The sequence below is a fragment of the Schistocerca serialis genome, chromosome 3 (genome assembly GCF_023864345.2).
Source record: "Schistocerca serialis cubense isolate TAMUIC-IGC-003099 chromosome 3, iqSchSeri2.2, whole genome shotgun sequence".
NCBI lineage: Eukaryota > Metazoa > Arthropoda > Insecta > Orthoptera > Acrididae > Schistocerca > Schistocerca serialis.
This window is the reverse complement of record NC_064640.1, coordinates 370,733,656-370,748,110: the sequence shown is the minus strand read 5'-3', so window position 1 is coordinate 370,748,110 and position 14,455 is coordinate 370,733,656. Positions and strand designations below refer to the sequence as shown.

At 40.4% G+C, this 14,455-nt stretch overlaps 1 protein-coding gene across 3 annotated transcripts in view; it reads left to right on the top strand.

The window, feature by feature from the left end:
• LOC126470192 (rho guanine nucleotide exchange factor 17) overlaps window positions 1–14,455 on the top strand; it is a 649,655-nt gene that overhangs the window by 609,017 nt on the left and 26,183 nt on the right. For all 3 annotated transcript variants that reach the window (XM_050097851.1, XM_050097852.1, XM_050097850.1), the window contains one exon: window positions 1,561–1,709. In XM_050097851.1, the coding sequence (XP_049953808.1) occupies window positions 1,561–1,709 (149 nt within the window). The remainder of the gene's footprint in view (window positions 1–1,560; window positions 1,710–14,455) is intronic.

Here is a 14,455-nt window from a genome sequence, read left to right as displayed (position 1 = left end):
ATTAATGCTACCTGACATTTTTTGTATGATTTAGGGGATTCAGATTCATGTGTGTCACTCCAGGTATTTGTACTATGCCTTGTTATGCTCTCTTGTCATGGTCAGTCACACACTAGCCAGGAAGGGCTGTACAACCCACTATCATATGCAGCCAATCAGGCAACAAATAAATCTGTCTATATTGAATTTGATCTTGGGAGGCAAAAAACTCATCAAAACCAAATCTTAATGGGTGACGAATACATTAAAAAACAATACTCGACCAAATTTCTTGGCCTGACTCTAGATGCAGAGTTAAACTGGTCTGATCATGTGAATGATATTTGCAAAAAGCTATGTACTACCATATATGTCCTAAGAAAACTGACACCTTTTTGCAACATCACCACTCTGAGGCAAATATATTTTGCACTATTTGAATCCCATCTAAGTTATGGGATAGAGGTATGGGGATCCAGCAGTAAAGGTAATATGAAAAGTGTACTTACCTTACAAAAGAAGGCACTTAGAATTATGGGAAAGAAATGTGCCAGGGAGTCCTGCAGAAATTTGTTTAAAGAATTTAAAATACTAACTGTTCATAACCTGTATGTGCTGAAGATAATCATTATGGCAGTAAACAGTAACAAAACACTTAATAAAGAAATACACGATCACAACACTAGAGGTAGAAAGAGACCCCACATCATCTCTCATAGAACAACACTTTATGAGAAAAGCCCTCACTATGCAGGCATAAAACTACTGAATTGCTTCCATCCTAATATCTCCAAATTGCCCATTACAAAACTAAAAATAAAATTAAAATTATGGCTCCTAAACAATCCTGTATATTCAATAGATGAGTTTCTAGATTTAGTACACTCATATGATGGAAGACCATCTATCTAAAAATATATGTAATCTCAGGTCTTAGACTGTGTCACAAACTGTAAATATTTGAATGTCAGATATGAATACTGTTACAAACTGTAGAATCCTTAATCTAAGTATGGCAATAACAACTTTTTTCTCTGTATAGTCCATATATGTAACTCTGTTCTCTCAACTAAATTTAGAAAAAGTTGTGTAGATAAAAGTGCCAGCCAATAATATGTAACCCTAGTAAGTAAGGCTCTGACTTATCCAGAAGACTGGAACAAAAAAAACCTTTTTTTGTAACCAGTTGATGTTGGGTCAAAATAAAAATAAAATAAAATAAAAAAATAAATAAAAAACAAAAATGAGTAATTTCAATAATTTTAAAACAATATTTGCAGTGTTCTTAACAGCTAAAATTTTGATACTACATTTCTTTCATTGTATTCTTCCTGCACAAAAAAAATACAGGGTGGATTTTGATGTGTTGGACTGGACCATTCCAGCTACTCCTTCTGAAAGAGAATGAAATTTTCATCACTTATTAAGTAACCTCCTCTGTATTTATTTGCTCTGCTTCTTATAAGCCTGTGTAGCTTCCATTATCAAGGTAATTTGATAGGAAGTTTTCTATTAATAAGTGCCTTTAGATAAAATATTTGCAAACTCATTTTTCATCTTCCTATTGTATCTTGAATACAGATGGTGGATGGAATACCACTGACCCACTGACAGTTGGGGTTGGGACAGCAGCAATGCCAGTGACACGAATGCTGTCCATTGGAGGAAAGCTTTGGTGTGGTTGTCATAATACAATAAAAATTCTGAACACTGTTTCACTCAACATTGAGGTGAGGCAAAAAATTCAAGTCTTTATGTAACTGTTTTTAGAAATTTATTCAATGGAATTATTTAGACTTGATAACCAAGTTATTTAAAATATTTTGCCTTATGATGATAGCATACCAGCAAACATTCTGCCTTGTACAATAAAATATAACAATTAGACAAAAAGTAGTCAAAAGACTTTATAGAATAGGATTCAGGACTCATGATCACTGAGAAAAAGAGCATTATTGTCAAATGTAATAAAATTCGTAAGTCAAATTTATTTAATATGGTGTCTTGATAATGACCCAAAACAGACAGAAGTAGAGTTCTTGCATTTTCTTATAAACACTCCTGGTAATTAAGATGATTATCGTCTCCTTCTTTAAATGCTGTCAACCACTGAATGCATTCTCTAACCCATATAAAATTCTTCTACCAGACTACTGGATTTAACAAGAGATGGAAAATATTGATTAAAGAACCTGTATTGATACTAAGTATGATCTGCAAGATCAAATGTTAAACTACGTTGGAGTAGGAAGAAACTTTACAGGGAGTATATTTCTATTGATATGATGGAAAATGAAAAGAAGAGCAGCTGTTTTCAGTGACTTCTGTTTATGTTCTTCACTCATTTGTGAGAATTGTTGAAAATATTGGCAATCTTTCCAATTTGAACATTAATGTCATTTTCTATGAGTATTGGTCTAATTTTCAATTGTTTAAATAAAACCTACTGGCTTAAGGGAGTGCTTATTAATTTTTTAATCTTCCTCATTCTTTTTTTTTCTAAATGTAGCATAGCATTCACTAAGTTGAATGACTGTCATTATTTTGGGAAATGTATTTTCTGTAGGAGCTTGTGCACTACAGCTGATTAATTTTTAACCACATTTCTCTGACATAAAACTGCATTCTCACCATAGTTTGATCTACATTTCACTGCTCTAATACTAATGTCTAAGCTTTAACTAATTATTTTGGACAATAGCTAGAGAATGTGTTAAATTTTTCTTCCCTGCACACTTGCATATGAATGGTGTGATGACTCAGCCAGCAGAAATATGAGACTATGGGGCAGCAAACCCAGAAAATTTACTGCTTGTACTGTATTTTAATAGAAATTTTATATTTGGCATTACTTCATATGCAATGTGGTATAAATTGATAATAAAACCTTTCTACTGCCATCTACATCTTGATAAAAAGAGTTAATGGATTGCAGCAAGGTAAATACAAATTATTAGTTTCACTTAATTGCTTAGTAAAAACCTGTTGCTCTTGTGTTCCTCAGAGAAGTGCCCAAACTGATTACTGATTTATTAAGTAATGATATATGTATGAATACTATAAAAGCAATTGATCTATCGTTTTGCATTATGTTGATTCTGTCTGTGAAGTTGAATTCAGAAAAGTACGTAAAGTTTCCACTCATGACTGACATGACATCTTTATTGGATTCACAATGTTTCCCACCAACTTTGTTTTAGATGGGATGGATGGAAGTTCGTGTGTGCAAACCCTGGCAAACAGGGACGATGATGCAATACTCTATACTTCAGATCCAGCGTACCCACTATCAAAATACCTTTAATTGTCACGAAGGATAATTTTTTTATCAAGTATATTCTCATCCACTTGGTTCAAAACACTCACTCAGTATTTGCCAATCCTTGTTTTACCTTTCAGAAGTAATTACTAAGAACAACACACTTTGTATCCCAGAAAAAGACTGTATTACTTCCAGTAGGTGAAATCTACATCACAATTTGCTGTGCAGTGCCAACAGCTTCCATCCACTAGTTTTCTTGCTGTTTCTTTTAGAGTATGGAAGAGCAGTGTCGTACCTTATCCACAACAATGCATTAATGTAAAAAATCCATTAGATCCTTTTTTATATGTTTAAAATCATTGCTGAGAAATTTATTTTTAATGTTTTTTTTTCTTTTGGTGAGCACTAATGTTGCACAAAGGTTATTACATATTTAATTCTTCTGGAATATATACATCATCATCTAATTCTTCCATCTTAATCACCAATTGTGCATTTTTACCATGTTTTGAGTTGTGGGTTCAGTTTTGAAATACTCTTCATGTTTGAATTCATTTCCCTATTTCGTAACTGTTAGGAATGAAGAACAAAATGTCTTATAAATCTTCATCAGCGTTGGGTAACTCTGTTGGACATGAATTGCGCAGAACTAAGAAATTTACCTAGTCCATCCATCTGGATGATACAAACAAAACACAACCATTTTGAAAATCTGCATACACAAACCAATCTCACAAATCTAATTGCAACTGGATTGATGTGATCATGCAACATGTACCAATGCAACAAAAACCAATTTCATTGAGATTAGATTAAGTGTACTCTTCATTCCAATTGATCCATAGTGAGGAGATCTTCGGGGATGGCATCACTATGGATCACTTGGAATGAAAGGTACATCTAATCTAATCTCTAATCTCAATGAAATTGATTTTTGTTGTGTTGGTACATTTGCATGATCGTATCAACCCAGTTTCAATTAGGTTTCTGAAGTATGTTTGTGTGTTCAGCTTTTCAGAATGGTTTGGTTTCCTGTGTTTGATTCAGATTGATGAACTGGGTAAAATATCAACCTCACTACCATGCCAATCCAGAAACTTTTCATCTTACTGTTTTATTTGCGCTCATATGTAGATGACATTTTGAAATTCATTTCACGTGACATTTAAGTAACAATGCCAAAATGCATAGTGCTGTTATGTAGCCCATCATTGTATGATGTTTGTGTTCAAAGGATATTTTACTTGCATAGAGTTGTCTTGTGACAGCCAGAGCGAGAGCACCAGCAGCAGCGAGTACTGTTTGTATAAAGCGTTTATTTTGCATTTTGTTTATGACCTTCCACTAAGGAAGGGATTCTACACTCCTGGAAATTGAAATAAGAACACCGTGAATTCATTGTCCTAGGAAGGGGAAACTTTATTGACACATTCCTGGGGTCAGATACATCACATGATCACACTGACAGAACCACAGGCACATAGACACAGGCAACAGAGCATGCACAATGTCGGCACTAGTACAATGTATATCCACCTTTCGCAGCAATGCAGGCTGATATTCTCCCATGGAGACGATCGTAGAGATGCTGGATGTAGTCCTGTGGAACGGCTTGCCATGCCATTTCCACCTGGCGCCTCAGTTGGACCAGCGTTCGTGCTGGACGTGCAGACCGCGTGAGACGACGCTTCATCCAGTCCCAAACATGCTCAATGGGGGACAGATCCGGAGATCTTGCTGGCCAGGGTAGTTGACTTACACCTTCTAGAGCACGTTGGGTGGCACGGGATACATGCGGACGTGCATTGTCCTGTTGGAACAGCAAGTTCCCTTGCCGGTCTAGGAATGGTAGAACGATGGGTTCGATGACGGTTTAGATGTACCGTGCACTATTGAGTGTCCCCTCGACGATCACCAGTGGTGTACGGCCAGTGTAGGAGATCGCTCCCCACACCATGATGCCGGGTGTTGGCCCTGTGTGCCTCGGTCGTATGCAGTCCTGATTGTGGCACTCACCTGCACGGCACCAAACACGCATACGACCATCATTGGCACCAAGGCAGAAGCGACTCTCATCGCTGAAGACGACACGTCTCCATTCGTCCCTCCATTCACGCCTGTCGCGACACCACTGGAGGCGGGCTGCACGATGTTGGGGCGTGAGCGGAAGACGGCCTAACGGTGTGCGGGACCGTAGCCCAGCTTCATGGAGACGGTTGCGAATGGTCCTCGCCGATACCCCAGGAGCAACAGTGTCCCTAATTTGCTGGGAAGTGGCGGTGCGGTCCCCTACGGCACTGCGTAGGATCCTACGGTCTTGGCGTGCATCTGTGCGTCGCTGCGGTCCGGTCCCAGGTCGACGGGCACGTGCACCTTCCGCCGACCACTGGCGACAACATCGATGTACTGTGGAGACCTCACGCCCCACGTGTTGAGCAATTCGGCGGTACGTCCACCCGGCCTCCCGCATGCCCACTATACGCCCTCGCTCAAAGTCCGTCAACTGCACATACGGTTCACGTCCACGTTGTCGCGGCATGCTACCAGTGTTAAAGACTGCAATGGAGCTCCGTATGCCACGGCAAACTGGCTGACACTGACGGCGGCGGTGCACAAATGCTGCGCAGCTAGCGCCATTCGACGGCCAACACCGCGGTTCCTGGTGTGTCCGCTGTGCCGTGCGTGTGATCATTGCCTGTACAGCCCTCTCGCAGTGTCCGGAGCAAGTATGGTGGGTCTGACACACCGGTGTCAATGTGTTCTTTTTTCCATTTCCAGGAGTGTATTTGTGTTTATCTGCTCTGCATAGTAACTAACAGTTCTTGATAAAACTTTACGTAGTTTTCGTGTTTGATTTCTTAGTGTTTTCTTGATCGTTTAGAACAGAAAGCGCCCTAAAACCGTCTTTTGTTTGTTTCGCGGCCGTTAGCCACTAGTCACTTGAATCAGCAGTTGTCTTGTGACAGCCAGAGCGAGAGCACCAGCAGCAGCGAGTACTGTTTGTATAAAGCATTTTTGTACTTATTTGCTGCGCTTAGCTTTTAAATAGTTTTTCTGGGAAAACCTAGCATAGTTTTCGCGTCTCGTATTTCAGTGAGTGTTTCTTGATTATCAGAGTAGCTCATCAGAAGATTATCTTGGGAATTTGTCACCGTATAGAGTAGGGTAAACATAGTCATGTGTAGGGACTGTGGTTGTTGTGAGCGGATGCAAGGAGAATTGGCCACTCTTCGGGGGCAGGTGGAGGCTTTGTCTGTTAGGCTCATCGAGCTCGAGGCGCAGGCGTCGGCTCGTAGTGGCGTTGGGGCAACTGTGGTGAGACCTATGCCTACTTCGGTGGCCTTGAAATCACATGGAACCCCTGATGTCGCTGCGTCTTCCGGCAGTGAGCATCTTACCGGTCAGCCATCACTCCAGGGTGAATGGCGGACAGTGGTGGGCTCGCGCGTGCCTGGCCGAAAGGTGAAGGTGGGATCTGGCCGCGTGGCAGCTGCCTTACCCCTTTCCAACAGGTACAGGGTGCTTCCTAGGGGTGATGACATCGTTTCCGAGCCACCACAGGATGCCTCGCCTGTTGGGCCAGTGGCCGATTCTCCGGCAAGGTCCCGACAGTCACAGAGGGCGGGCCTATTAGTTATAGGGAGCTCCAACGTTAGGCGGGTTATGGAGCCCCTCAGGAAAATAGCGGGTAGGTCGGGGAAGAATGCCAGTGTGCACTCGGTGTGCTTGCCGGGGGGTCTCGTCCGTAATGTGGAGGAGGCCCTTCCGGCAGCTATTGAACGCACTGGGTGTGACCGGCTGCAGATAGTAGCACATGTCGGAACGAATGACGCCTGCCGCTTGGGTTCTGAGGCCATCCTTGGTTCCTTCCGGCGGCTGGCTGATTTGGTGAAGACAACCAGCATCGCACGCGGAGTGCAAGCTGAGCTTAATATCTGCAGCATAGTGCCCAGAGTCGATCGCGGTCCTCTGGTTTGGAGCCGTGTGGAGGGTCTAAACCAGAGGCTCAGACGACTCTGCGACTATAATGGTTGCAAATTCATCGACCTCTGTTATTGGGTGGAGAACTGTAGGGCCCCCCTAGACAGGTCAGGCTTGCACTACACACCGGAAGCAGCTGCTAGGGTAGTAGAGTACGTGTGGCGTGCACACGGGGGTTTTTTAGGTTAGAGGGACCCCCCCTTGGGCGAAACGATAAAATACCTGACGGCTTACCAGAGAGGACATTATCATCGTTGATAAAGAACGTCCGTCCTCAGAGACCAAAAACAGGAAAAGTTAACGTAATATTGGTAAACTGCAGGAGTATCCAGGGCAAGGTTCCTGAATTAGTATCTCTTATTGAAGGAAATAGTGCGCATATAGTATTAGGAACGGAAAGTTGGTTAAAACCGGAAGTGAACAGTAACGAAATCCTAGACACAGAATGGAATATATACCGCAAGGATAGGATAAACGCCAATGGTGGAGGAGTATTTATAGCAGTAAAGAATTCAATAATATCCAGTGAAGTTATTAGCGAATGCGAATGTGAAATAATCTGGGTTAAGTTAAGTATCAAAGGTGGGTCAGATATGATAGTCGGATGCTTCTATAGACCACCTGCATCAGCAACCGTAGTAGTTGAGCGCCTCAGAGAGAACCTGCAGAACATCGTGAAGAAGTTTCGTGATCATACTATTGTAATAGGGGGAGACTTCAATCTACCAGGTATAGAATGGGATAGTCACACAATCAGAACTGGAGCCAGGGACAGAGACTCTTGTGACATTATCCTGACTGCCTTGTCCGAGAATTACTTCGAGCAGATAGTTAGAGAACCAACTCGTGAAGCTAACGTTTTAGACCTCATAGCAACAAATAGACCGGAACTTTTCGACTCCGTGAATGTAGAAGAGGGTATCAGTGATCATAAGTCAGTGGTTGCATCAATGACTACAAGTGTAATAAGAAATGCCAAGAAAGGAAGGAAAATATATTTGCTTAACAAGAGTGATAGGGCACAAATCGCAGAATATCTGAGTGACCACCATCAAACGTTCATTTCTGAGGAAGAGGATGTGGAACAAAAATGGAAAAAATTCAGAAACATCGTCCAGTATGCCTTAGATAAGTTCGTACCGACTAAGGTCCAAAGCGAGGGGAAAGATCCACCGTGGTATAACAATCATGTACGAAAGGTACTACGGAAACAAAGAAAGCTTCATCATAGGTTTAAGAGTAGTCGAATCATAGCTGATAAGGAAAAGCTGAACGAAGCGAAAAAGAGCGTAAAGAGAGCAATGAGAGAAGCATTCAACGAATTCGAACATAAAACATTGGCAAACAATCTAAACAAGAACCCTAAAAAGTTTTGGTCATATGTAAAATCGGTAAGCGGATCTAAATCCCCTATTCAGTCACTCGTTGACCACGATGGCACCGAAACAGAGGACGACCGAAGAAAGGCAGAAATACTGAATTCAGTGTTCCGAAACTGTTTCACTGCGGAAAATCGTAACACGGTCCCTGACTTCTGCCGTCGCACGGACGCCAAAATGGAAAATATTGAAATAAACGATATCGGAATTGAAAAACAACTGCTATCACTTAGTAGCGGAAAAGCATCCGGACCAGACGAGATACCCTTAAGATTCTACAGTGATTATGCTAAAGAACTTGCCCCCTTTCTATCAGCAATTTATCGTAGATCGCTGGAAGAACGTAAAGTACCTAGCGACTGGAAGAAAGCGCAGGTCGTTCCCATTTTCAAGAAGGGTCATAAATCAGATGCGAATAATTATAGGCCTATTTCGCTTACGTCAATCTGTTGTAGAATAATGGAACATGTTTTGTGTTCTCGTATTATGACGTTCTTAGATAATACAAATCTCCTTCATCATAACCAACATGGATTCCGCAAACAGAGATCATGTGAAACTCAGCTCGCCCTATTTGCCCAAGAAATTCACAGTGCCGTAGACACTGGCGAGCAGATTGATGCCGTATTCCTGGACTTCAGGAAGGCATTTGATACGGTTCCGCACTTACGTTTTGTGAAAAAAATACGAGCTTACGAAATATCGGACCAGGTTTGTGATTGGATTCAGGATTTCCTAGAAGAAAGAACACAACATGTCATTCTTAACGGTTCAAAATCTGCAGATGTAGAGGTAATTTCGGGAGTACCGCAGGGAAGCGTGATAGGACCTTTATTGTTTACAATATACATAAATGACTTAGTTGACAACATCGGTAGCTCCGTGAGGCTATTTGCAGATGACACGGTTGTCTACAAGAAAGTAGCAACATCAGAAGACTCGTACGTACTCCAGGAGGACCTGCAGAGGATTAATGCATGGTGCGACAGCTGGCAGCTTTCCCTAAACGTAGATAAATGTAATATAATGCGCATACATAGGGGCAGAAATCCATTCCAGTACGATTATGCCATAGGTGGTAAATCATTGGAAGCGGTAACGACCGTAAAATACTTAGGAGTTACTATCCGGAGCGATCTGAAGTGGAATGATCACATAAAACAAATAGTGGGAAAAGCAGGTGCCAGGTTGAGATTCATAGGAAGAATTCTAAGAAAATGTGACTCATCGACGAAAGAAGTAGCTTACAAAATGCTTGTTCGTCCGATTCTTGAGTATTGCTCATCAGTATGGGACCCTTACCAGGTTGGATTAATAGAAGAGATAGACATGATCCAGCGAAAAGCAGCGCGATTCGTCATGGGGACATTTAGACAGCGCGAGAGCGTTACGGAAATGCTGAACAAGCTCCAGTGGTGGACACTTCAAGAAAGGCGTTACGCAATACGGAGAGGTTTATTATCGAAATTACGAGAGAGCACATTCCGGGAAGAGATGGGCAACATATTACTACCGCCCACATATATCTCGCGTAATGATCACAACGAAAAGATCCGAGAAATTAGAGCAAATACGGAGACTTACAAGCAGTCGTTCTTCCCACGCACAATTCGTGAATGGAACAGGGAAGGGGGGATCAGATAGTGGTACAATAAGTACCCTCCGCCACACACCGTAAGGTGGCTCGTGGAGTATAGATGTAGATGTAGATGTAGATGTAGATGTAGATGTAGAATGAAAAAGATGAAGTTTGATAGACCCACTGAACATGAATAAAATTACACTTTGGATTTGTTTCTGGTATTGTACATGGAAGTACCCTCCAACAGAAGAAAATGTTTTTAGTCCCCAATTAAGATCACAAAAGTCTTTTATTAACAGTTTGTGGAATACACTGAAACACAAAACAAATGATCAAGCAGTATTGGGTGGTGACACCCATACAGCATCTCTGCCAGACTGTAGCTGTTGATGGCATTTCTCTATAAGAAGCTAGGCAAGCAGTGAAAGACAGTTTTGATGTGAGTGCCCTGACATCCTTTGACTTTTGATCTTCAGGGTGTGGACAAAACATTCCATGAGCCTGTTTGAGGCAGGATGAAACAGAGGAGAAATGATACGTTTGATGCCATTGTGGGTGTAGAACCACCAGACAGCAGCCGTCAGAAACTGAGGCCTGCTATCTGTGCCTAAGCTGCAGGGATACATTCACTGGAAATTTTTTTGAGGTCATTGTCTGCTGCAACTTGATGGCTTAGGGAAAGTGAGAAAAAGAATTAAAAAAGGAAGAGTCACATGGCTCCCAAGAAAACTTCAACAAAATCCACATGCAGGTGTTCTCAGTGAATCCCAGCCAAGCAGAATATGATTGTTGAGGTGTTGCTCACTATGCCTGACTGGCCAAGTAATCATGCACTAGCTGTGTGATATCATCATCCATTCATGGCCAGTACATATAGTGGAGAGTGAGCTGTTTCAAGTGGGAGGTCCCTCTTTGAGCGAGCTTTGCTACAGAGCTTGGGCAACACTACTCAACTGTCATCCTCCTGCATCATTGGCAGGCTGTTTTGCCTGATCTGGAGTTTTTAGTGTCAAACAACAAAACAATGGAGACCCAACATGCTAAGAACACACTTTGACAAGTCATCCTGTGTGGATATCCTGTAAAAAATGCTGCAATAGGGTGTTCTACTGTGACATGGATGCAACATCCATAGAATTTATTGAAAAGTCCTCCAAATGCTACTCAACCTGGAAATAAATCTGAAAACAGTTTCCTGTTTGTTGAATTCAAAATCTAAACTCAAAGGGACTCTGGAAAGGGCATCTGCATTATAATGCTTATGAGACAGGTGACAATGTATGGAGTAGTGGTAATTGGACATGTAAAAGGCCCAGTGACAAAGAGAGTGGGCCATCTGTTTTCACAGTTTACCTTGAGCCCAAACAAAGACAAGGGCTTATAGTCAGTAAATAAACAAAACTTATTTTCTTAAAGGAAAATATGGAATTTATACATGCCAAAAATGACAGCCAGCACATACTTCCCTACCACCAAATAATGTTCCTGATCTCGATTCAAGATTTTGTAAATGAATGCTATAGGTTTTTCCAAACCATCCAGGAATTTGTGGGACAGGAAAGCCTCACCATTTGTGGAGTCATCTGTTGACAAAACCAATCATAGCTGAGGCTGATACATGGTTAAACAAGCAGCTAACTGTGGGCAAGCTTTTGAAGTTTGAAACGCCTACTGAAAAACTGTTAACCATTGAATAGGAATGTCCTTTGCAGCATAACTGATTGTAAGGGTAAATGATAGAAGCTGCCTGAAGAATATAGGGAACCTTGCTGCAAAATGCTGGAAGTTCTTACCATATATGAGAATCAAAAAAATCTTTATTATCTCAGCATAGTCCTGAGTGGGTTGTGGGCCTTCTAGGTAAATGACAGAAGGTTAATATTATTTCTCTTAAAGAGCCTTTTCATACAGAGCCACAAAAATCCAATCCAGATTGTACTGATATTCGTCATTTGTACAACCCATAACCAGGAAGTCATCCAGATAGTAGACACAATGGGGAATATTTGCTATCAACTATGTAGCACTGACTGGGGCTATAGGACAAGAAAGAGTGGAAATGATTGACTGAGGTCACAGCTACATTAACACATCACACATTTATTAATATTCTCACAGCTTTAACAAGTTTACAACCTGTGCTCTGTACAACAATTTCTCTTAAAATTCAGACAGAATCAAAACAATTAGCAAATTAATAAAGCTAAACCATGACAATTATTCAGTAAAGGAATTCAGAAGCAAGTAAATCTCCAATATCGCTCAAATAACCAAACATGACAATTACTTATCCAGGAACCTAACTGATCTACAAAAATTAAAATTCAATTAAATTACTTTATGGGGCACAAGTATTATTCACCAGGTTCCAGGTTATGTGCTTATGAAAGAACCCCTGCATAACAATTAGCACAAAATACTGACCTATCTCCTTTTGTGGCAGTTTTGCCTGCTTTTATTTCTCTGTTTGTTAGTCCTCAGTGTCGACGTACTCCGTCGCTACATTGGCTGAAAAATAAGGTTCGTAATTTTGACACTGACTACTATAAATAATGTAGCTGACATATGCACAATCTTTTGCTTTCACTGTTTACACAACCCCCCCCCCCCACAATAATACACATTTATACATATATGGCCAGTGCCTTATTGTTTATACTTTCCATAAGCCTCATTAATAGTTTGCAGGTGAACCTCCACATACTGCTACAATAGTCTACTATTGAACATCTGCAGGCCGTAATAACATAAACATATATTTCAAAGTCCTTCAAGTAAATTGAACAGTCATGCTCATTGCTTTAACACATGGCCTATTGGTGTAACACTTATTTCACTGTTACGTTGATGCATTGTTGTTGTTCTAAGCAACAAAGACTCCTCATCTGAAACTCGGCCGTGGACTGACTGTCTTGTGATAAAAAATTGGGTCCTTATATATCATCACAATAATAGGTACTGAAACTATGCATTGTTTGAAGTTAAATTTACAGAAATTACAATTAAAACTTAACTCATTAAATTAGCTGAACACATTGAAAAATTGTGTGTTTTTAACAGTTTCTTCTACTACAAGGGTTAAGCTGAATTATTTGTTTAAATCATGAAATTAACATATATAGTTACACAAACAATACTTTTGACAAAACAGTTAATTATTTTGGAACTAATTAAGGGCTGGCTTTGCTAACATGTTTTCGAATAGATACAAATAGATCCTTTAAAATTACTGTTAGTTGTTCCTCCAAATGTTTATACTTAGTGCAGAATTTACATTTGTTTATAAGTCAAACATAGAACTTAAGTTATGAAACAAATACTGATTTCACCCTTTAATGAAATGTACTAACTAGTAATAGTCAAAATAAATTATAAAATCAATTACATACATAAAACTAAGCACAAAATTAGATCTGATGTTATATTCTTTAAAAACTAAAGACCAACCTTTCTCTTTTATGAAAATACAGATTATACTCATGTATGTTAATGATAATTAAGTCAAAATGAAGAAATGAATTTTAAGGAGGCAGATGACACAACAAGAGGGGAGTTAAAATTATCCCAGCTTGCTTTGTCATGCTTTTTTCTCCTTTTTTCAATTTACTCCATGGAAACCTGCAACATTACAGAAAGTTGAAGAGAGTTTTTTAAAAAAAGAATAAAGGCCTTAATAATATAATTTTGCATACATATTCCAGACAATTATGCAAGATTGTACTATCAGCTGAACTGTACATGCTTTAATGAAATGTCTATAATACCACTGAACAGTTTAAATCAGGCAAATGTCTCTGTAATAAAGTGTGTACATGAAAGTGCTGAATCTTTACAGCTTATGTAGCACATAAAGTGAATACAACCAGTTTTGTGAGCTACACAGCACATGAAGGAACTGAATGTCTGACACAGTCACGACACACAATTGCTGTGCATCTGGCTTATTCACATTCCATGAATGCACAGTGAACTCATGTCAAGCATACACAATGACAGTCCTCCATGCAACAAACTGCGGTCCCTTCTGATTAGGTACAGCAAAGTAAACACACCTTCTATCCATGTCAGTTGTTCCTTCACAGTTCATGACAACTTCCCACTTGGTCACAGTACTGGTTCCAACTGCCTCTTTCTGCACTGCACTTGTGCAAGCCCCTTCTCTCATAAGCAGTGCCAATAGTGTGTGTGGCCAACCTAGAATAACAGTTCAGATATTGCCAACCTAGGTCATAGTGTCAAACATGGCACATACTCTCCACCCCTTGCTACTGT